This window comes from Oncorhynchus nerka, linkage group LG27, assembly GCF_034236695.1.
Source record: "Oncorhynchus nerka isolate Pitt River linkage group LG27, Oner_Uvic_2.0, whole genome shotgun sequence".
NCBI classification, from domain to species: domain Eukaryota; kingdom Metazoa; phylum Chordata; class Actinopteri; order Salmoniformes; family Salmonidae; genus Oncorhynchus; species Oncorhynchus nerka.
Window position 1 is genome coordinate 1,876,942 of NC_088422.1, and position 26,634 is coordinate 1,903,575.

A 26,634-nucleotide genomic window follows, 5' to 3' on the forward strand; every position below is an offset into this window, starting at 1 on the left:
ATGAGACTCTATCAGAGGTAAAGATGAGACTCTATCAGAGGTAAAGATGAGACTCTATCAGAGGTAAAGATGAGACTCTATCAGAGGTAAAGATGAGACTCTATCAGAGGTAAAGATGGGACTCTATCAGAGGTAAAGTCTACCATAAGGTCTGTAGATATGACCCAAGATGAGACTCTATCAGAGGTAAAGATGAGACTCTATCAGGGGTAAAGATGAGACTCTATCAGAGGTAAAGATGAGACTCTATCAGAGGTAAAGATGAGACTCTATCAGAGGTAAAGATGAGACTCTATCAGAGGTAAAGATGAGACTCTATCAGAGGTAAAGATGAGACTCTATCAGAGGTAAAGATGAGACTCTATCAGAGGTAAAGTCTACCATAAGGTCTGTAGATATGACCCAAGATGAGACTCTATCAGAGGTAAAGATGAGACTCTATCAGAGGTAAAGATGAGACTCTATCAGAGGTAAAGTCTACCATAAGGTCTGTAGATATGATCCAAGATGAGACTCTATCAGAGGTAAAGATGAGACTCTATCAGAGGTAAAGATGAGACTCTATCAGAGGTAAAGATGAGACTCTATCAGAGGTAAAGATGGGACTCTATCAGAGGTAAAGTCTACCATAAGGTCTGTAGATATGACCCAAGATGAGACTCTATCAGAGGTAAAGATGAGACTCTATCAGGGGTAAAGATGAGACTCTATCAGAGGTAAAGATGAGACTCTATCAGAGGTAAAGATGAGACTCTATCAGAGGTAAAGATGAGACTCTATCAGAGGTAAAGATGAGACTCTATCAGAGGTGAAGTCTACCATAAGGTCTGTAGATATGACCCAAGATGAGACTCTATCAGAGGTAAAGATGAGACTCTATCAGAGGTAAAGATGAGACTCTATCAGAGGTAAAGATGAGACTCTATCAGAGGTAAAGATGAGACTCTATCAGAGGTAAAGATGAGACTCTATCAGAGGTAAAGTCTACCATAAGGTCTGTAGATATGACCCAAGATGAGACTCTATCAGAGGTAAAGTCTACCATAAGGTCTGTAGATATGACCCAAGATGAGACTCTATCAGAGGTAAAGATGAGACTCTATCAGAGGTAAAGATGAGACTCTATCAGAGGTAAAGTCTACCATAAGGTCTGACAGTCTGTTCTGTTGTTGTTTGGGTTCTCCATGGGATTTCACATTCAGTGTGTAGCACAGCACCCTACAGGATAGTTAGGCTGCACTGTCATCAGTCCTCAGACCCCACACCCAGGTGGAGAGGCTTATAGAAAGAGACAAGAGAAAGAGCACCGCATTGATGGGGGGGACAACCTTTATTACATCACACTAGAGGCTTCCAGTATGTGTTTAATAGCAGTGTGAGGTGGTGGTAGCAGGGAGGAGACAGTGAGAGGTGATTGGCTAGGTCCTCCTGGTGATGTGGTCATAGATGACGACTTGGCTGTAGAGTTCAGACTGGAGGGGCGTCCTGGACGAGTTGTCTCCAGGTGAGGCCTACAGAGGAAACAAACACCAGGTGAGGTCTACAGAGGAAACAAACACCAGGTGAGGTCTACAGAGGAAACAAACACCAGGTGAGGTCTACAGAGGAAACAAACACCAGGTGAGGTCTACAGAGGAAACAAACACCAGGTGAGGCCTACAGAGGAAACAAACACCAGGTGAAGCCTACAGAGGAAACAAACACCAGGTGAAGCCTACAGAGGAAACAAACACCAGGTGAGGTCTACAGAGGAAACAAACACCAGGTGAGGTCTACAGAGGAAACAAACACCAGGTGAGGTCTACAGAGGAAACAAACACCAGGTGAGGTCTACAGAGGAAACAAACACCAGGTGAGGTCTACAGAGGAAACAAACATCAGGTGAGGTCTACAGAGGAAACAAACACCAGGTGAGGTCTACAGAGGAAACAAACACCAGGTGAGGCCTACAGAGGAAACAAACACCAGGTGAAGCCTACAGAGGAAACAAACACCAGGTGAGGTCTACAGAGGAAACAAACACCAGGTGAGGTCTACAGAGGAAACAAACACCAGGTGAGGCCTACAGAGGAAACAAACACCAGGTGAAGCCTACAGAGGAAACAAACACCAGGTGAGGTCTACAGAGGAAACAAACACCAGGTGAGGTCTACAGAGGAAACAAACACCAGGTGAGGCCTACAGAGGAAACAAACACCAGGTGAGGTCTACAGATGAAACAAACACCAGGTGACGTCTACAGAGGAAACAAACACCAGGTGAGGTCTACAGAGGAAACAAACACCAGGTGAGGTCTACAGAGGAAACAAACACCAGGTGAGTCTACAGAGGAAACAAACACCAGGTGAGGCCTACAGAGGACACAAACACCAGGTGAGGTCTACAGAGGAAACAAACACCAGGTGAGGCCTACAGAGGAAACAAACACCAGGTGAGGTCTACAGAGGAAACAAACACCAGGTGAGGTCTACAGAGGAAACAAACACCAGGTGAGGCCTACAGAGGAAACAAACACCAGGTGAGGCCTACAGAGGAAACAAACACCAGGTGAGGTCTACAGAGGAAACAAACACCAGGTGAGGTCTACAGAGGAAACAAACACCAGGTGAGGCCTACAGAGGAAACAAACACCAGGTGAGGCCTACAGATGGCAGGAACACCAGGTGAGGTCTACAGATGGCAGGAACACCAGGTGAGGTCTACAGAGGAAACAAACACCAGGTGAGGTCTACAGAGGAAACAAACACCAGGTGAGGTCTACAGAGGAAACAAACACCAGGTGAGGTCTACAGAGGAAACAAACACCAGGTGAGGTCTACAGAGGAAACAAACACCAGGTGAGGTCTACAGAGGAAACAAACACCAGGTGAGGTCTACAGAGGAAACAAACACCAGGTGGTCTACAGAGGAAACAAACACCAGGTGAGGTCTACAGAGGAAACAAACACCAGGTGAGGTCTACAGAGGGAAACAAACACCAGGTGAGGTCTACAGAGGAAACAAACACCAGGTGAGGTCTACAGAGGAAAACAAACACCAGGTGAGGTCTACAAACACCAGGTGAGGTCTAACAAACACCAGGTGAGGTCTACAGAGGAAACAAACACCAGGTGAGGTCTACAGAGGAAACAAACACCAGGTGAGGTCTACAGAGGAAACAAACACCAGGTGAGGTCTACAGAGGAAACAAACACCAGGTGAGGTCTACAGAGGAAACAAACACCAGGTGAGGTCTACAGAGGAAACAAACACCAGGTGAGGTCTACAGAGGAAACAAACACCAGGTGAGGTCTACAGAGGAAACAAACACCAGGTGAGGTCTACAGAGGAAACAAACACCAGGTGAGGTCTACAGAGGAAACAAACACCAGGTGAGGTCTACAGAGGAAACAAACACCAGGTGAGGTCTACAGAGGGAAACAAACACCAGGTGAGGTCTACAGAGGAAACAAACACCAGGTGAGGTCTACAGAGGAAACAAACACCAGGTGAGGTCTACAGAGGAAACAAACACCAGGTGAGGTCTACAGAGGAAACAAACACCAGGTGAGGTCTACAGAAACACCAGGAAACAAACACCAGGTGAGGTCTACAGAGGAAACAAACACCAGGTGAGGTCTACAGAGGAAACAAACACCAGGTGAGGTCTACAGAGGAAACAAACACCAGGTGAGGTCTACAGAGGAAACAAACACCAGGTGAGGTCTACAGAGGAAACAAACACCAGGTGAGGTCTACAGAGGAAACAAACACCAGGTGAGGTCTACAGAGGAAACAAACACCAGGTGAGGTCTACAGATGAAACAAACACCAGGTGAGGTCTACAGAGGAAACAAACACCAGGTGAGGCCTACAGAGGAAACAAACACCAGGTGAGGTCTACAGAGGAAACAAACACCAGGTGAGGTCTACAGAGGAAACAAACACCAGGTGAGGTCTACAGAGGAAACAAACACCAGGTGAGGTCTACAGAGGAAACAAACACCAGGTGAGGTCTACAGAGGAAACAAACACCAGGTGAGGCCTACAGAGGAAACAAACACCAGGTGAGGTCTACAGATGGAAACAAACACCAGGTGAGGTCTACAGAGGAAACAAACACCAGGTGAGGTCTACAGAGGAAACAAACACCAGGTGAGGTCTACAGAGGAAACAAACACCAGGTGAGGTCTACAGAGGAAACAAACACCAGGTGAGGTCTACAGAGAAACAAACACCAGGTGAGGTCTACAGAGGAAACAAACACCAGGTGAGGTCTACAGAGGAAACAAACACCAGGTGAGGTCTACAGAGGAAACAAACACCAGGTGAGGTCTACAGAGGTCTAAACAAACACCAGGTGAGGTCTACAGAGAAACAAACACCAGGTGAGGTCTACAGAGGAAACAAACACCAGGTGAGGTCTACAGAGGAAACAAACACCAGGAGAAACAAACACCAGGTGAGGCCTACAGAGGAAACAAACACCAGGTGAGGTCTACAGAGAAACAAACACCAGGTGAGGTCTACAGAGGAAACAAACACCAGGTGAGGTCTACAGATGGCAAACACCAGGTGAACACAAACACCAGTGAGGTCTACAGAGGAAACAAACACCAGGTGAGGTCTACAGAGGAAACAAACACCAGGTGAGGTCTACAGAGGAAACAAACACCAGGTGAGGTCTACAGAGGAAACAAACACCAACAAACAAACCAGGTGAGGTCTACAGAGGAAACAAACACCAGGTGAGGCCTACAGAGGAAACAAACACCAGGTGAGGCCTAAAGAGGAAACAAACACCAGGTGAGGTCTACAGAGGAAACAAACACCAGGTGAGGTCTACAGAGGAAACAAACACCAGGTGAGGTCTACAGAGGAAACAAACACCAGGTGAGGTCTACAGATGAAACAAACACCAGGTGAGGTCTACAGAGGAAACAAACACCAGGTGAGGCCTACAGAGGAAACAAACACCAGGTGAGGTCTACAGAGGAAACAAACACCAGGTGAGGTCTACAGAGGAAACAAACACCAGGTGAGGTCTACAGAGGAAACAAACACCAGGTGAGGTCTACAGAGGAAACAAACACCAGGTGAGGCCTACAGAGGAAACAAACACCAGGTGAGGCCTACAGATGGCAGGAACACCAGGTGAGGCCTACAGACGGCAGGAACACCAGGTGAGGCCTACAGACAGCAGGGTTAGAGGAGAAACACTGTTGGGAAATATCCCCAAATCCTTTGAACTAGATTATTAGATTACTCAATTAACTAAATTAACTCAGAGTAATTGTTTTAGAATTTACAATGTTTTTAAAATCCAACAAGGTCCAAAAGCCAAAAACAACCTGTATCCTAGCTAGAGGATGTTATCAGACATGTCTATAGTTTTCAGAACATCCTGCTTTTTAAAGATTTGGTTTCTGGGCCTGGCTAAACATATTTCCCAGGGTGACTTGGGCCCCTCCACCCAGATTACATAAAGAGGTGTGAGCATGGGAGCAGCTGAGGCCCCTCCACCCAGATTACATAAAGAGGTGTGAGCATGGGAGCAGCTGGGGCCCATCCACTCAGATTACATAAAGTGGTGTGAGCATGGGAGCAGCTGGGGCCCCTCCACCCAGATTACATAAAGAGGTGTGAGCATGGGAGCAGCTGGGGCCCCTCCACTCAGATTACATAAAGTGGTGTGAGCATGGGAGCCCCTCCACTCAGATTACATAAAGTGGTGTGAGCATGGGAGCAGATGAGGCCCCTCCACCCAGATTACATAAAGAGGTGTGAGCATGGGAACAGCTGGGGCCCCTCCACCCAGATTACATAAAGAGGTGTGAGCATGGGAGCAGCTGGGGCCCCTCCACTCAGATTACATAAAGAGGTGTGAGCATGGGAGCAGCTGGATACCCTCCACCCAGATTACATAAAGAGGTGTGAGCATGGGAGCAGCTGAGGCCCCTCCACCCAGATTACATAAAGATGTGTGAGCATGGGAGAAGCTGGATACCCTCCACCCAGATTACATAAAGAGGTGTGAGCATGGGAGCAGATGGGGCCCCTCCACCCAGATTACATAAAGAGGTGTGAGCATGGGAGCAGCTGAGGCCCCTCCACCCAGATTACATAAAGAGGTGTGAGCATGGGAGCAGCTGGGGCCCCTCCACCCAGATTACATAAAGTGGTGTGAGCATGGGAGCAGGGGGGCCCCTCCACTCAGATTACATAAAGAGGTGTGAGCATGGGAGCAGCTGAGGCCCGTCCACCCAGATTACATAAAGTGTGAGCATGGGAGCAGCTAGATACCCTCCACCCAGATTACATAAAGCGTGAGCATGGGAGCAGCTAGATACCCTCCACCCAGATTACATAAAGCGTGAGCATGGGAGCAGCTGGGGCCCCTCCACTCAGATTACATAAAGCGTGAGCATGGGAGCAGATGGGGCCCCTCCACCCAGATTACATAAAGCGTGAGCATGGGAGCAGCTGGGGCCCCTCCACTCAGATTACATAAAGCGTGAGTATGGGAGCAGCTGGGACCCCTCCACCCAGATTACATAAAGAAGTGTGAGCATGGGGGCCCCTCCACCCAGATTACATAAAGCGTGAGCATGGGAGCAGCTGGGGCCCCTCCACCCAGATTACATAAAGAGGTGTGAGCATGGGGCCCCTCCACCCAGATTACATAAAGCGTGAGCATGGGAGCAGCTGGGGCCCCTCCACCCAGATTACATAAAGAGGTGTGAGCATGGGGCCCCTCCACCCAGATTACATAAAGCGTGAGCATGGGAGCAGATGGGGCCCCTCCACCCAGATTACATAAAGCGTGAGCATGGGAGCAGCTGGGGCCCCTCCACTCAGATTACATAAAGCGTGAGCATGGGAGCAGCTGGGTCCCCTCCACCCAGATTACATAAAGAGGTGTGAGCATGGGAGCAGCTGAGGCCCCTCCACCCAGATTACATAAAGTGGTGTGAGCATGGGAGCAGATGGGGCCCCTCCACCCAGATTACATAAAGAGGTGTGAGCATGGGAGCAGATGGGGCCCCTCCACCCAGATTACATAAAGAGGTGTGAGCATGGGAGCAGATGGGGCCCCTCCACCCAGATTACATAAAGAGGTGTGAGCATGGGAGCAGATGGGGCCCCTCCACCCACACAAAAATTGTCCAGTTGTGTGGATGATTCTACAATGTTTCTAATAGGGTGCAAAATAATCATTCCCAGATCACATTTAGTCTGTTCTATAAACATTCCCAGATCACATTTAGTCTGTTCTATAAACATTCCCAGATCACATTTTGTCTGTTCTTTAAACATTCCCAGATCACATTTTGTCTGTTCTTTAAACATTCCCAGATCACATTTAGTCTGTTCTATAAACATTCCCAGATCACATTTAGTCTGTTCTATAAACATTCCCAGATCACATTTTGTCTGTTCTTTAAACATTCCCAGATCACATTTAGTCTGTTCTTTAAACATTCCCAGATCACATTTTGTCTGTTCTTTAAACATTCCCAGATCACATTTTGTCTGTTCTATAAACATTCCCAGATCACATTTTGTCTGTTCTTTAAACATTCCCAGATCACATTTTGTCTGTTCTATAAACATTCCCAGATCACATTTTGTCTGTTCTTTAAACATTCCCAGATCACATTTTGTCTGTTCTATAAACATTCCCAGAATGCTTATTTAAGCAACGTTGTGAAGATATGACTGGAGATAGATTCCCAAAACACAAACTGTCCAGTTCTGCTGATATTCATAATGTTTGTATCAGGGTGCACAAAACGTTTCCTTGATGTTGACAGAATGTTGACAGAACAGTCTTTCTGAGTTCTTTAAAGGTTCCCATGTTGACAGAAGGTTGACAGAACAGCTGTGATCTGGGAACCTTTAAAGAACATACAACATGTGATCTGGGAAGGTTCTTGCAACATCAGGCAAACATTCTATAATCATCACCACGGCTGGGTCTGTGCTTTGCCACGGCTGGGTCTGTGCCACGGCTGGGTCTGTGCCTTGCCACGGCTGGGTCTGTGCCACGGCTGGGTCTGTGCCTTGCCACGGCTGGGTCTGTGCCACGGCTGGGTCTGTGCCTTGCCACGGCTGGGTCTGTGCCACGGCTGGGTCTGTGCTTTGCCACGGCTGGGTCTGTGCCTTGCCACGGCTGGGTCTGTGCCTTGCCACGGCTGGGTCTGTGCCACGGCTGGGTCTGTGCCTTGCCACGGCTGGGTCTGTGCCTTGCCACGGCTGGGTCTGTGCCACGGCTGGGTCTGTGCCTTGCCACGGCTGGGTCTGTGCCACGGCTGGGTCTGTGCTTTGCCACGGCTGGGTCTGTGCCTTGCCACGGCTGGGTCTGTGCCACGGCTGGGTCTGTGCCACGGCTGGGTCTGTGCCTTGCCACGGCCGGGTCTGTGCCACGGCCGGGTCTGCGTTGGGTCTGGGTTGAGCTGGGCTGGGTTGAGCTGGGCTGGGTTGAACTGGGCTGGGTTGAGCTGGGCTGGGTTGAGCTGGGCTGGGGCATTGCCATGCTGTTCAGGACTGGGCTGGGTTCTGGGCATGTGGGTGGTTGCTGGTTGCTCTGTCTGGCTTCCAGGGCCTCTAGTGTTTTAATAAGCAGCCTGGTCTGCTCTACTCTGCGTTGCTCTGGTCGGGGCTGGGCGGTGCTGGTCGGGGCTGGGCGGTGCTGGTCGGGGCTGGGCGGTGCTCAACCGCAGTTGGAGCGATTATGATTTCGCCCCTTAACAGCAGAACTCAACAACACAGCAGAACTCAACAACACAGCAGAACTCAATATGTCCCTAAAGCTCAGTTTGCAACTCATGTTCAAAACAGTTGTGCTGCTCCACAAAGCTCCTTCCCTTCCCACTCTGCCCCCAGCAGAGAGGAAAGAGATCTACGTTAACACCCAGAACTAGCAGACAGTGGATTAGGGTGGAGTTACCTTGTAGAACCCTGTGTTTAACGACAGTCAGCAGGGGACCTAACTCTGTCTGTCTGTCTGTCTGTCTGTCTGTCTGTCTGTCTGTCTGTCTGTCTGTCTGTCTGTCTGTCTGACAGTCAGCAGGGGACCTAACTCTGTCTGTCTGTCTGACAGTCAGCAGGGGACCTAACTCTGTCTGTCTGTCTGTCTGTCTGACAGTCAGCAGGGGACCTAACTCTGTCTGTCTGTCTGTCTGTCTGTCTGTCTGTCTGTCTGACAGTCAGCAGGGGACCTAACTCTGTCTGTCTGTCTGACAGTCAGCAGGGGACCTAACTCTGTCTGTCTGTCTGTCTGTCTGTCTGTCTGTCTGTCTGTCTGACAGTCAGCAGGGGACCTAACTCTGTCTGTCTGTCTGTCTGTCTGTCTGTCTGTCTGTCTGTCTGTCTGTCTGTCTGTCTGTCTGTCTGTCTGTCTGTCTGTCTGTCTGTCTGTCTGACAGTCAGCAGGGGACCTAACTCTGTCTGTCTGTCTGTCAGTCAGCAGGGGACCTAACTCTGTCTGTCTGTCTGACAGTCAGCAGGGGACCTAACTCTGTCTGTCTGACAGCAGCACCCTCTCTCTCTCTCTCTCTCTCTCTCTCTGGGAAACATAGACCAGAGGAGAGCACAACACCATCACACCACATAGCCTACCTTAGGGTCCACGTTGAGAATCTTTCTGTCTGTCTTGTTCTTAAAAAGCAGACCACTGGAGTTCTCAGCGATCACCTGGTAGTTAGCGCTGACATTGGACGTGGACACCTGGGTCTCCCAGTTGTAGAAGCTAGGAACAAATAGAAAGTGTTAGTTCATTAAATAATACAACTTCCTAATTGGTTTCTACAGATAACTAGTAATAGTAGTGTTATATTTCTATCTATATTCTATACTAGTCATGTTGAACTTCTATACTAGTCATGTAGAACAGGTCTATATTCTATACCAGTCATGTTGAACTTCTATACCAGTCATGTTGAACAGGTCTATATTCTATACATAGCAGGCTATTACATCATCCAGCCTTCCAGCTGGAGCGGTTATTTAACAGCTGGGTATTAAACAAGGTGACTTAGTCCATTAACATAAAAGGAAAGCAAGGAACCACAGCGCAAGGGGGAGGAGTCTGTATCCTATTTGGTGTGAGGTGCTGTTGGAGTAGAATAGTAGACAGGGGTCTGTTTCTTATTTGGTGTGAGGTGCTGTTGGAGTAGAGTAGCAGACAGGAGTCTGTTTCCTATTTGGTGTGAGGTGCTGTTGGAGTAGAGTAGCAGACAGGAGTCTGTTTCCTATTTGGTGTGAGGTGCTGTTGGAGTAGAATAGTAGACAGGGGTCTGTTTCCTATTTGGTGTGAGGTGCTGTTGGAGTAGAATAGTAGACAGGGGTCTGTTTCTGTAATTAGATTAGACTATCATAACCAGGGAGTGTACACTACATTAGACTATCATAACCAGGGAGTGAACACTACATTAGACTGGACTATCATAACCAGAGAGTGAACACTACATTAGACTGGACTATCATAACCAGGGAGTGTACACTACATTAGACTATCATAACCAGGGAGTGAACACTACATTAGACTGGACTATCATAACCAGGGAGTGAACACTACATTAGACTATCATAACCAGGGAGTGAACACTACATTAGACTATCATAACCAGGGAGTGAACACTACATTAGACTGGACTATCATAACCAGAGAGTGAACACTACATTAGACTGGACTATCATAACCAGGGAGTGAACACTACATTAGATTAGACTATCATAACCAGGGAGTGAACACTACATTAGACTGGACTATCATAACCAGGGAGTGTACACTACATTAGACTATCATAACCAGGGAGTGAACACTACATTAGACTGGACTATCATAACCAGGGAGTGAACACTACATTAGACTATCATAACCAGGGAGTGAACACTACATTAGACTATCATAACCAGGGAGTGAACACTACATTAGACTGGACTATCATAACCAGAGAGTGAACACTACATTAGACTGGACTATCATAACCAGGGAGTGTACACTACATTAGACTATCATAACCAGGGAGTGAACACTACATTAGACTGGACTATCATAACCAGGGAGTGAACACTACATTAGACTATCATAACCAGGGAGTGAACACTACATTAGACTATCATAACCAGGGAGTGAACACTACATTAGACTGGACTATCATAACCAGAGAGTGAACACTACATTAGACTGGACTATCATAACCAGGGAGTGAACACTACATTAGATTAGACTATCATAACCAGGGAGTGAACACTACATTAGACTATCATAACCAGGGAGTGAACACTACATTAGACTATCATAACCAGGGAGTGAACACTACATTAGACTAGACTATCATAACCAGGGAGTGAACACTACATTAGACTATCATAACCAGGGAGTGAACACTACATTAGACTGGACTATCATAACCAGGAGTGAACACTACATTAGACTGGACTATCATAACCAGGAGTGAACACTACATTAGACTGGACTATCATAACCAGGGAGTGAACACTACATTAGACTAGACTATCATAACCAGGGAGTGAACACTACATTAGACTATCATAACCAGGGAGTGAACACTACATTAGACTATCATAACCAGGGAGTGAACACTACATTAGACTAGACTATCATAACCAGGGAGTGAACACTACATTAGACTAGACTATCATAACCAGGGAGTGAACACTACATTAGACTATCATAACCAGGGAGTGAACACTACATTAGACTAGACTATCATAACCAGGGAGTGAACACTACATTAGACTAGACTATCATAACCAGGGAGTGAACACTACATTAGACTATCATAACCAGGGAGTGAACACTACATTAGACTATCATAACCAGGGAGTGAACACTACATTAGATTAGACTATCATAACCAGGGAGTGAACACTACATTAGACTATCATAACCAGAGAGTGAACACTACATTAGACTAGACTATCATAACCAGGGAGTGAACACTACATTAGACTAGACTATCATAACCAGGAGTGAACACTACATTAGACTATCATAACCAGGAGTGAACACTACATTAGACTATCATAACCAGGGAGTGAACACTACATTAGACTATCATAACCAGGGAGTGAACACTACATTAGACTAGACTATCATAACCATGGAGTGAACACTACATTAGACTAGACTATCATAACCAGGGAGTGAACACTACATTAGACTATCATAACCAGGAGTGAACACTACAGACATTAGACTAGACTATCATAACCAGGGAGTGAACACTACATTAGACTATCATAACCAGGAGTAACACTACATTAGACTGGACTATCATAACCAGGAGTGAACACTACATTAGACTGGACTATCATAACCAGGAGTGAACACTACATTAGACTATCATAACCAGGAGTGAACACTACATTAGACTATCATAACCAGGGAGTGAACACTACATTAGACTAGACTATCATAACCAGGAGTGAACACTACATTAGACTAGACTATCATAACCAGGAGTGAACACTACATTAGACTATCATAACCAGGGAGTGAACACTACATTAGACTATCATAACCAGGAGTGAACACTACATTAGATTAGACTATCATAACCAGGGAGTGAACACTACATTAGACTATCATAACCAGAGAGTGAACACTACATTAGACTAGACTATCATAACCAGGGAGTGAACACTACATTAGACTAGACTATCATAACCAGGGAGTGAACACTACATTAGACTAGACTATCATAACCAGGGAGTGAACACTACATTAGACTAGACTATCATAACCAGGGAGTGAACACTACATTAGACTGGAGTATCATAACCAGGGAGTGAACACTACATTAGACTATCATAACCAGGGAGTGAACACTACATTAGACTGGACTATCATAACCAGGGAGTGAACACTACATTAGACTAGACTATCATAACCAGGGAGTGAACACTACATTAGACTGGACTATCATAACCAGGTAGTGAACACTACATTAGACTGGACTATCATAACCAGGGAGTGAACACTACATTAGACTATCATAACCAGGGAGTGAACACTACATTAGACTATCATAACCAGGGAGTGAACACTACATTAGACTATCATAACCAGGGAGTGAACACTACATTAGACTAGACTATCATAACCAGGGAGTGAACACTACATTAGACTGGACTATCATAACCAGGGAGTGAACACTACATTAGACTGGACTATCATAACCAGAGAGTGAACACTACATTAGACTAGACTATCATAACCAGGGAGTGAACACTACATTAGACTAGACTATCATAACCAGGGAGTGAACACTACATTAGACTGGACTATCATAACCAGGAGTGAACACTACATTAGACTGGACTATCATAACCAGAGAGTGAACACTACATTAGACTAGACTATCATAACCAGGGAGTGAACACTACATTAGACTGGACTATCATAACCAGGGAGTGAACACTACATTAGACTAGACTATCATAACCAGGGAGTGTACACTACATTAGACTAGACTATCATAACCAGGGAGTGAACACTACATTAGACTATCATAACCAGGGAGTGAACACTACATTAGACTATCATAACCAGGGAGTGAACACTACATTAGACTATCATAACCAGAGAGTGAACACTACATTAGACTAGACTATCATAACCAGGGAGTGAACACTACATTAGACTATCATAACCAGGGAGTGAACACTACATTAGACTATCATAACCAGGGAGTGAACACTACATTAGACTGGACTATCATAACCAGAGAGTGAACACTACATTAGACTAGACTATCATAACCAGGGAGTGAACACTACATTAGACTATCATAACCAGGGAGTGAACACTACATTAGACTGGACTATCATAACCAGGGAGTGAACACTACATTAGACTAGACTATCATAACCAGGGAGTGAACACTACATTAGACTATCATAACCAGGGAGTGAACACTACATTAGACTATCATAACCAGGGAGTGAACACTACATTAGACTAGACTATCATAACCAGGGAGTGAACACTACATTAGACTATCATAACCAGAGAGTGAACACTACATTAGACTATCATAACCAGGGAGTGAACACTACATTAGACTAGACTATCATAACCAGAGAGTGAACACTACATTAGACTAGACTATCATAACCAGGGAGTGAACACTACATTAGACTATCATAACCAGGGAGTGAACACTACATTAGACTATCATAACCAGGGAGTGAACACTACATTAGACTGGAGTATCATAACCAGAGAGTGAACACTACATTAGACTATCATAACCAGGGAGTGAACACTACATTAGACTAGACTATCATAACCAGGGAGTGAACACTACATTAGACTGGACTATCATAACCAGGAGTGAACACTACATTAGACTATCATAACCAGGGAGTGAACACTACATTAGATTAGACTATCATAACCAGGGAGTGAACACTACATTAGACTATCATAACCAGGGAGTGAACACTACATTAGACTATCATAACCAGGGAGTGAACACTACATTAGACTATCATAACCAGGGAGTGAACACTACATTAGACTGGACTATCATAACCAGGGAGTGAACACTACATTAGACTATCATAACCAGGGAGTGAACACTACATTAGACTATCATAACCAGGGAGTGAACACTACATTAGACTATCATAACCAGGGAGTGAACACTACATTAGACTATCATAACCAGGGAGTGAACACTACATTAGACTATCATAACCAGAGAGTGAACACTACATTAGACTATCATAACCAGGGAGTGAACACTACATTAGACTAGACTATCATAACCAGGGAGTGAACACTACATTAGACTATCATAACCAGGGAGTGAACACTACATTAGACTGGACTATCATAACCAGGGAGTGAACACTACATTAGACTGGACTATCATAACCAGAGAGTGAACACTACATTAGACTGGACTATCATAACCAGGGAGTGAACACTACATTAGACTAGACTATCATAACCAGGGAGTGAACACTACATTAGACTGGACTATCATAACCAGAGAGTGAACACTACATTAGACTGGACTATCATAACCAGGGAGTGAACACTACATTAGACTAGACTATCATAACCAGGGAGTGAACACTACATTAGACTAGACTATCATAACCAGGGAGTGAACACTACATTAGACTAGACTATCATAACCAGGGAGTGAACACTACATTAGACTGGACTATCATAACCAGGGAGTGAACACTACATTAGACTAGACTATCATAACCAGGGAGTGAACACTACATTAGACTGGACTATCATAACCAGGGAGTGAACACTACATTAGACTGGACTATCATAACCAGAGAGTGAACACTACATTAGACTAGACTATCATAACCAGGGAGTGAACACTACATTAGACTAGACTATCATAACCAGGGAGTGTACACTACATTAGACTGGACTATCATAACCAGAGAGTGAACACTACATTAGACTAGACTATCATAACCAGGGAGTGAACACTACATTAGACTAGACTATCATAACCAGGGAGTGAACACTACATTAGACTGGACTATCATAACCAGGGAGTGAACACTACATTAGACTATCATAACCAGGGAGTGAACACTACATTAGACTAGACTATCATAACCAGGGAGTGAACACTACATTAGACTGGACTATCATAACCAGGGAGTGAACACTACATTAGACTGGACTATCATAACCAGGAGTGAACACTACATTAGACTATCATAACCAGGAGTGAACACTACATTAGACTATCATAACCAGGGAGTGAACACTACATTAGACTATCATAACCAGGGAGTGAACACTACATTAGACTGGACTATCATAACCAGGGAGTGAACACTACATTAGACTATCATAACCAGGGAGTGAACACTACATTAGACTATCATAACCAGGGAGTGAACACTACATTAGACTATCATAACCAGGGAGTGAACACTACATTAGACTAGACTATCATAACCAGGGAGTGAACACTACATTAGACTATCATAACCAGGGAGTGAACACTACATTAGACTGGACTATCATAACCAGGGAGTGAACACTACATTAGACTATCATAACCAGGGAGTGAACACTACATTAGACTGGACTATCATAACCAGGGAGTGAACACTACATTAGACTGGACTATCATAACCAGGGAGTGTACACTACATTAGACTAGACTATCATAACCAGGGAGTGAACACTACATTAGACTATCATAACCAGGGAGTGAACACTACATTAGACTATCATAACCAGGGAGTGAACACTACATTAGACTATCATAACCAGAGAGTGAACACTACATTAGACTAGACTATCATAACCAGGGAGTGAACACTACATTAGACTATCATAACCAGGGAGTGAACACTACATTAGACTATCATAACCAGGGAGTGAACACTACATTAGACTGGACTATCATAACCAGAGAGTGAACACTACATTAGACTAGACTATCATAACCAGGGAGTGAACACTACATTAGACTATCATAACCAGGGAGTGAACACTACATTAGACTGGACTATCATAACCAGGGAGTGAACACTACATTAGACTAGACTATCATAACCAGGGAGTGAACACTACATTAGACTATCATAACCAGGAGTGAACACTACATTAGACTATCATAACCAGGGAGTGAACACTACATTAGACTAGACTATCATAACCAGGAGTGAACACTACATTAGACTATCATAACCAGAGACTCAGAGAGTGAACACTACATTAGACTATCATAACCAGGGACTGAACACTACATTAGACTAGACTATCATAACCAGAGTGAACACTACATTAGACTAGACTATCATAACCAGGGAGTGAACACTACATTAGACTATCATAACCAGGGAGTGAACACTACATTAGACTATCATAACCAGGGAGTGAACACTACATTAGACTGGAGTATCATAACCAGAGAGTGAACACTACATTAGACTATCATAACCAGGGAGTGAACACTACATTAGACTAGACTATCATAACCAGGGAGTGAACACTACATTAGACTGGACTATCATAACCAGGGAGTGAACACTACATTAGACTATCATAACCAGGGAGTGAACACTACATTAGACTAGACTATCATAACCAGGGAGTGAACACTACATTAGACTATCATAACCAGGGAGTGAACACTACATTAGACTATCATAACCAGGGAGTGAACACTACATTAGACTATCATAACCAGGGAGTGAACACTACATTAGACTGGACTATCATAACCAGGGAGTGAACACTACATTAGACTATCATAACCAGGGAGTGAACACTACATTAGACTATCATAACCAGGGAGTGAACACTACATTAGACTATCATAACCAGGGAGTGAACACTACATTAGACTATCATAACCAGGGAGTGAACACTACATTAGACTATCATAACCAGAGAGTGAACACTACATTAGACTATCATAACCAGGGAGTGAACACTACATTAGACTAGACTATCATAACCAGGGAGTGAACACTACATTAGACTATCATAACCAGGGAGTGAACACTACATTAGACTGGACTATCATAACCAGGGAGTGAACACTACATTAGACTGGACTATCATAACCAGAGAGTGAACACTACATTAGACTGGACTATCATAACCAGGGAGTGAACACTACATTAGACTAGACTATCATAACCAGGGAGTGAACACTACATTAGACTGGACTATCATAACCAGAGAGTGAACACTACATTAGACTGGACTATCATAACCAGGGAGTGAACACTACATTAGACTAGACTATCATAACCAGGGAGTGAACACTACATTAGACTAGACTATCATAACCAGGGAGTGAACACTACATTAGACTAGACTATCATAACCAGGGAGTGAACACTACATTAGACTGGACTATCATAACCAGGGAGTGAACACTACATTAGACTAGACTATCATAACCAGGGAGTGAACACTACATTAGACTGGACTATCATAACCAGGGAGTGAACACTACATTAGACTGGACTATCATAACCAGAGAGTGAACACTACATTAGACTAGACTATCATAACCAGGGAGTGAACACTACATTAGACTAGACTATCATAACCAGGGAGTGTACACTACATTAGACTGGACTATCATAACCAGAGAGTGAACACTACATTAGACTAGACTATCATAACCAGGGAGTGAACACTACATTAGACTAGACTATCATAACCAGGGAGTGAACACTACATTAGACTGGACTATCATAACCAGGGAGTGAACACTACATTAGACTATCATAACCAGGGTGTGAACACTACATTAGACTAGACTATCATAACCAGGGAGTGAACACTACATTAGACTGGACTATCATAACCAGGGAGTGAACACTACATTAGACTGGACTATCATAACCAGGGAGTGAACACTACATTAGACTATCATAACCAGGGAGTGAACACTACATTAGACTATCATAACCAGGGAGTGAACACTACATTAGACTATCATAACCAGGGAGTGAACACTACATTAGACTGGACTATCATAACCAGGGAGTGAACACTACATTAGACTATCATAACCAGGGAGTGAACACTACATTAGACTATCATAACCAGGGAGTGAACACTACATTAGACTATCATAACCAGGGAGTGAACACTACATTAGACTAGACTATCATAACCAGGAGTGAACACTACATTAGACTATCATAACCAGGGAGTGAACACTACATTAGACTGGACTATCATAACCAGGAGTGAACACTACATTAGACTATCATAACCAGGGAGTGAACACTACATTAGACTGGACTATCATAACCAGGGAGTGAACACTACATTAGACTGGACTATCATAACCAGGGAGTGAACACTACATTAGACTAGACTATCATAACCAGGGAGTGAACACTACATTAGACTGGACTATCATAACCAGGGAGTGAACACTACATTAGACTAGACTATCATAACCAGGAGTGAACACTACATTAGACTGGACTATCATAACCAGGAGTGAACACTACATTAGACTGGACTATCATAACCAGAGAGTGAACACTACATTAGACTAGACTATCATAACCAGGGAGTGAACACTACATTAGACTGGACTATCATAACCAGGAGTGAACACTACATTAGACTATCATAACCAGGGAGTGAACACTACATTAGACTGGACTATCATAACCAGGGAGTGAACACTACATTAGACTATCATAACCAGGGAGTGAACACTACATTAGACTATCATAACCAGGGAGTGAACACTACATTAGACTATCATAACCAGGGAGTGAACACTACATTAGACTAGACTATCATAACCAGGGAGTGAACACTACATTAGACTATCATAACCAGGGAGTGAACACTACATTAGACTGGACTATCATAACCAGGGAGTGAACACTACATTAGACTATCATAACCAGGGAGTGAACACTACATTAGACTGGACTATCATAACCAGGGAGTGAACACTACATTAGACTGGACTATCATAACCAGGGAGTGAACACTACATTAGACTAGACTATCATAACCAGGGAGTGAACACTACATTAGACTGGACTATCATAACCAGGGAGTGAACACTACATTAGACTAGACTATCATAACCAGGGAGTGAACACTACATTAGACTGGACTATCATAACCAGGGAGTGAACACTACATTAGACTGGACTATCATAACCAGAGAGTGAACACTACATTAGACTAGACTATCATAACCAGGGAGTGAACACTACATTAGACTGGACTATCATAACCAGGGAGTGAACACTACATTAGACTATCATAACCAGGGAGTGAACACTACATTAGACTGGACTATCATAACCAGGGAGTGAACACTACATTAGACTATCATAACCAGGGAGTGAACACTACATTAGACTAGACTATCATAACCAGGGAGTGAACACTACATTAGACTAGACTATCATAACCAGGGAGTGTACACTACATTAGACTATCATAACCAGGGAGTGAACACTACATTAGACTAGACTATCATAACCAGGGAGTGAACACTACATTAGACTATCATAACCAGGGAGTGAACACTACATTAGACTATCATAACCAGGGAGTGAACACTACATTAGACTATCATAACCAGGGAGTGAACACTACATTAGACTAGACTATCATAACCAGAGAGTGAACACTACATTAGACTATCATAACCAGGGAGTGAACACTACATTAGACTATCATAACCAGGGAGTGAACACTACATTAGACTGGACTATCATAACCAGGGAGTGAACACTACATTAGACTGGACTATCATAACCAGGGAGTGAACACTACATTAGACTAGACTATCATAACCAGGGAGTGAACACTACATTAGACTATCATAACCAGGGAGTGAACACTACATTAGACTGGACTATCATAACCAGAGAGTGAACACTACATTAGACTATCATAACCAGGGAGTGAACACTACATTAGACTAGACTATCATAACCAGAGATTGCCTGCAATGACAACAAGCTCAGTCCGATGATGCTGTGACACACCGCCCCAGACCATGAAGAACCCTCCACCTCCAAATCGATTCCGCTCCAGAGTACAGGCCTCGGTGTAACGCTCATTCCTTCGATGATAAATGTGAATTCAACCATCCCACCTGGTGAGACAAAACCGTGACTCGTCAGTGAAGAGCACTTTTCGCCAGTCCTGTCTGGTCCAGAGACAGTGGGTTTACATAGACAACGTTGTTGCCGGTGATGTCTGGTGAGGACCTGCCTTACAACAGGCCTACAAGCCCTCAGTCCAGCCTCTCTCAGCCTATTGCGGACAGTCTGAGCACTGATGGAGGGACTGTGCGTTCCTGGTGTAACTTGGGCAGTTGTTATTGTTGCCATCCTGTACCTGTCCCACAGGTGTGATGTTCGGATGTCCCGATCCTGTGCAGGTGTTGTTACACGTGGTCTGCCACTGCGAGGACGATCAGCTGTCTGTGGATTGAGTATTACAGCGATGAATCCCATGGGCGTGGATATTTTTTTGGGACGCAAACAAGGGTGAAGAGGAAACCCTGAATGGTCCAACAGGGTTCAGCAGCACCGCGGACGTGGAAGACCCCCTATCACGGGGAAGACCCCCTATCACGTGGAAGACCCCCTATCACGGGGAAGACCCCCTATCACGGGGAAGGCCCCCCATCACGGGAAGGCCCCCTATCACGGGGAAGGCCCCCTATCACGGGGAAGAACCCCTATCACGGGGAAGGCCCCCCATCACGGGGAAGGCCCCCTATCACGGGGAAGACCCCCTATCACGGGGAAGGCCCCCTATCACGGGGAAGACCCCCTATCACGGGAAAGGCCCCCTATCACGGGGAAGACCCCCCATCACGGGGAAGGCCCCTATGACGGGGAAGGCCCCCATCACGGGGAAGGCCCCTATCACGGGAAGGCCCCCATCACGGGAAGGCCCCCATCACGGGAAGACCCCCATCACGGGAAGGCCCCTATCACGGGAAGACCCCCATCACGTGGAAGACCCCTATCACGGGAAGACCCCCATCACGTGGAAGACCCCTATCACGTGGAAGGCCCCCATCACGGGGAAGAACCCCTATCACGTGGAAGGCCCCCATCACGGGAAGAACCCCCATCACGTGGAAGACCCCCCATCACGTGGAAGACCCCTATCACGGGAAGACCCCTATCACGGGGAAGGCCCCCATCACGGGAAGGCCCCCATCACGGGGAAGACCCCCATCACGGGGAAGGCCCCCATCACGGGAAGGCCCCCATCACGTGGAAGACCCCCATCACGTGGAAGACCCCCTATCACGGGAAGACCCCTATCACGGGAAGGCCCCTATCACGGGAAGGCCCCCATCACGGGGAAGGCCCCCATCACGGGGAAGGCCCCCCATCACGGGAAGACCCCCATCACGTGGAAGACCCCTATCACGGGAAGACCCCTATCACGGGAAGACCCCTATCACGGGAAGACCCCTATCACGGGGAAGTCCCCTATCACGGGAAGGCCCCCATCACGGGAAGGCCCCCATCACGGGAAGGCCCCTATCACGGGAAGACCCCTATCACGGGGAAGGCCCCCTATCACGGGGAAGGCCCCCTATCACGGGGAAGGCCCCCTATCACGGGGAAGACCCCCCATCACGGGGAAGGCCCCCCATCACGGGGAAGGCCATTAAGACTAAGGGTATTATTACGTGTTCTACAAACAACGTGATATACCTGATCAAGTGTATTTGTGGTCTATGCTGTGTAGGAACAATGAAACGAGCTCTGATAACAAATCACAGCAGTAATATCAGGACCCTTGACCAGAGAAACAAGGATATAACAGAACACAGCAGTAACATCAGGACCTCTGACCAGAGAAACCCTGTTTGCTGAGCATTTCATGGAGGCTCGTCACAACATCAGCTCTCTGAGATACATTGGTATGGAACATGTTCAGACTCACAGGAGAGGAGGAGATATTGATCATATATAACTGAGGAGAGAATTGTATTGGATTCACCATTAGTCCTGAAGGTCTGAACCAAGAGTTTGATATGGGACCATTTCTTACGTGATTTGTCCTGCCATCCAGGTCTCCACCTGGTCATTTTGTACATATATACATTAGATCGTCTGTTACTATGTCATGTGCCCATCTCATTGATATCAAATGATTAGAGGTACACACGTCGTTTAAAAAAAAAAGGGTCACTGTAACAATATCTATGGTCACTGAGCGTCCTGGTACTATGGTCACTGAGTGTCCTGGTACTATGGTCACTGAGCGTCCTGGTACTATGGTCACTGAGCGTCCTGGTACTATGGTCACTGAGTGTCCTGGTACTATGGTCACTGAGCGTCCTGGTACTATGGTCACTGAGCATCCTGGTACTATGGTCACTGAGCATCCTGGTACTATGGTCACTGAGCATCCTGGTACTATGGTCACTGAGCATCCTGGTACTATGGTCACTGAGCGTCCTGGTACTATGGTCACTGAGTGTCCTGGTACTATGGTCACTGAGCATCCTGGTACTATGGTCACTGAGCATCCTGGTACTATGGTCACTGAGCGTCCTGGTACTATGGTCACTGAGCATCCTGGTACTATGGTCACTGAGCATCCTGGTACTATGGTCACTGAGCATCCTGGTACTATGGTCACTGAGCATCCTGGTACTATGGTCACTGAGCATCCTGGTACTATGGTCACTGAGTGTCCTGGTACTATGGTCACTGAGTGTCCTGGTACTATGGTCAATGAGCATCCTGGTACTATGGTCACTGAGCATCCTGGTACTATGGTCACTGAGCATCCTGGTACTATGGTCACTGAGCATCCTGGTACTATGGTCACTGAGTGTCCTGGTACTATGGTCACTGAGTGTCCTGGTACTATGGTCACTGAGCGTCCTGGTACTATGGTCACTGAGCATCCTGGTACTATGGTCACTGAGCATCCTGGTACTATGGACGGGTATTCCAACAGTTTCCAAAGTAATCTTTTTTTACTGTTGCCTAGGATTTAACTTGGACCTATTTGTATGTATATACTCCTTTGTGATCATATGTACCTCTGGGATTAATTGTGATAAACTACGAGCAAAAGTGAATTGAATAGCCAGGACACCAAGGCCATCTGCTAGGCCACAAAGGCCATTAACCAAAAAGCCAATTCAATTGATTTGTTAAAAACAACAAACACGAGCTATTCTGCTAAGAAAATAAATAAGTCTATGTAAAGGTCCATAAATAATGATCCTACATGCCATGGTATTGACTACAGCCAGTCCAGTCAAAGTGTAGATGGTAGTCTATTGTATTGACTATAGCCAGTCCTGTGGAAGTGTAGATGGTAGTCTATGGTATTGACTACAGCCTGTCCTGTGGAAGTGTAGATGGTAGTCTATTGTATTGACTACAGCCTGTCCTGTGGAAGTGTAGATGGTAGTCTATTGTATTGCCTATAGCCAGTCCTGTGGAAGTGTAGATGGTAGTCTATGGTATTGCCTATAGCCAGTCCTGTGGAAGTGTAGATGATAGTCTATGGTATTGCCTATAGCCAGTCCTGTGGAAGTGTAGATGATAGTCTATGGTATTGACTACAGCCTGTCCTGTGGAAGTGTAGATGGTAGTCTATGGTATTGCCTATAGCCAGTCCTGTGGAAGTGTAGATGGTAGTCTATGGTATTGACTATAGCCAGTCCTGTGGAAGTGTAGAGAATAGTCTATGGTATTGACTATAGCCAGTCCTGTGGAAGTGTAGATGATAGTCTATGGCAGGGGTGTCAAAGTCAAATGGACGGAGGGCCAAATAAAAAAATCAGCTACAAGACGAGGGCCGGACTGTTCGAATGTTCATTGAAAAAATTTTAAATGACGCATATAGTCTAGTGAACCTAATTGAACCTACTGAAAACCTAACAAATATATTACAATATGATCAGATAAATAAAGCAATATTTTCTTATGGCTCTGTCAGTAATCTTTAATTTTCAACAGACACAAAAGACAAATTTCCTTTATATAAATATCCCCATAACATGAACATTAAATGAAAGAAACCGGTATTCAAGGCACCATCAGTAGACTATATTTTCTATTTTAGCAAAAGTGGGCTAAATTTACTTCAAAGAAAAAACAATAATAGCAATTTTCTATCATCCACTCAACTGAAATATTTTTAAAATATAATTGGATTGAAATACAAAAAAATAAAGTGCAAAAATCTATTAATCAAAAACAACACTTTGTTTAAGGAGAAGTAACATGCAGTGAAAACAAATATTAAATTTTAACTTTTAAACTTGAACTGAGTAAAAACTCTAAATATGTGATTGCACAGTAATGTTCACTTGTTTGAGGTTGAGGGTGATACTTGGTGGTGTCCCATCTTTTCCACAAGTTCATCAATGTTCGGGGTAAGGCTCTGAGCTGAAGAAATCCTCAGAATTGAGTGGAGGTGTTCAGCAGTAAGTCGACTTCTGTGTGATGTTTTGTTCAGGTTCATCAAAGAAAACAGTTGTTCACACAGGTATGTGCTGCCAAACATAGACAACGTTTGAGCAGCCTGGATGCGCAGCTGGGGCATTGTGCCGGGGAGGAAACGGGCGAACTCCGCAGCACCCACTGCCGCATATTTTGCCCTCAGTGCATCATTGCATTGGAGGTCAATCAACTCCATTTGGAGGTTTGGTGGTGAGCTTTCCACGTCAACAGCAAATGGGTTACCGAGCAGTTCCAACCTGCTTTTTGTGCTTCAAAGTCAGCAAATCGGCGTCGAAAGTCAGCGGCAAGCATACCTATTTTATCAGCCAACTGTGTGCTCGGGAACGCACTGGTAGAGAGCTTCTCTTTCATGGTCTGGCAGCTGGGAAAGTGGCTCAAATTTTCTTTCCGCATCTCGTCTCCCACAGAGTCAGTTTGGTTTTAAATGCCTTCACTGTACTGTACATATCAGAGATGACACGATCCCGACCCTGCAGCTGCAAGTTTATTGCATTCAGATGACTCGTAATGTCACACAGAAAAGCCATTTCACACAGAAACATTTCGTCTCGGAGTTGTGTTGTGTCTTTCCCTTTGCTGTCCAAGAACAGACAAATCTCCTCACGAAGCTCGAAACATCTTTGAAGCACCTTTCCCTGGCTTAGCCATCGCACCTCTGTGTGATAAGGCAAATCACCATGCTCCGTTTCTAACTCCGTCAGAAATGCCTTGAACTGGCGGTGATTCAAACCTTTGGCTCTGATAAAGTTAACTGTGCGCGTGATGATGCTCATTACATGCTCCATTTTCAAGGCTTTACCGCTGCGCTTCCTGGTGTATGATACAATGATAAGCTGTCAGCTCACCTGTCGCGTTTTCCTCTTGCATCTTTTCCCGTATCTTCGCCACCAGTCCGCTCCTGTGTCCACACATCGCAGGTGCTCCGTCGGTTGTCAAACCCACGAGTTTTTCCCAAGGCAGCTCCATCTCATTTACACATCTTGACACCTCTTCATACAAATCATGCCCCGTAGTTGTGCCATGCATAGGACGTAAAGCCAAAAACTCCTCTGTCACGCTTAGGTTGGAGTCCACTCCGCGGATGAAAATTGACAACTGGGCAATGTCAGAAATGTCGGTGCTCTCATCCACAGCCAAGGAATATGCAATAAAATCTTTTCCCTTTTTCACAAGCTGCTCTTTTAGATTGATGGACAACTGGTCTACTCTCTCGGCAATGGTGTTTCTGCTCAGACTCACATTTAAAAAGAGTTGCCTTTTTTCTGGGCAAACTTCGTCACAAACTTTAATCATGCAGTTTTTGATGAAATCCCCCTCCGTAAATGGCCGGGCTGATTTAGCGATCTCTTCTGCCAAAATAAAACTGGCCTTGACAGCAGCCTGGCCTTGTGATTTGGCTTTTTTGAACAGAGCCTGTCGAGATTTGAGGCCTCGTTTTAATTCCTCTGCCTTTTGTAGCCTTTGTTCCATGTCCATATTCTTGTTTTTGTCCGCGTGTTTCGTTTCATAATGTCGTCTCAGATTATACTCTTTCAGTACCGCCACACTTTCTCCACACAGAAGACACACAGGTTTTCCAGCTACCTTCGTGAACATATACTCCGACTCCCACCTTGTTTGAAACCCCCGGTTCTCAGTATCCACCTTCCGTTTTGC

At 45.1% G+C, this 26,634-nt stretch overlaps 1 protein-coding gene across 1 annotated transcript in view; it reads right to left on the reverse strand.

Annotated features, from left to right (window-relative positions):
- Nucleotides 1–1,311: 1,311 nt before the first annotated feature.
- The window catches only part of cfap299 (cilia and flagella associated protein 299), a 300,550-nt gene continuing 275,227 nt past the window's right edge, over nucleotides 1,312–26,634 (reverse strand). The window contains exons 5-6 of the mRNA XM_065011317.1: nucleotides 9,601–9,730; nucleotides 1,312–1,511 (exon numbers count right to left, since the gene is read on the reverse strand). Coding sequence (XP_064867389.1) covers nucleotides 1,419–1,511; nucleotides 9,601–9,730 — 223 coding nt within the window. The 3' untranslated portion in view covers nucleotides 1,312–1,418. The remainder of the gene's footprint in view (nucleotides 1,512–9,600; nucleotides 9,731–26,634) is intronic.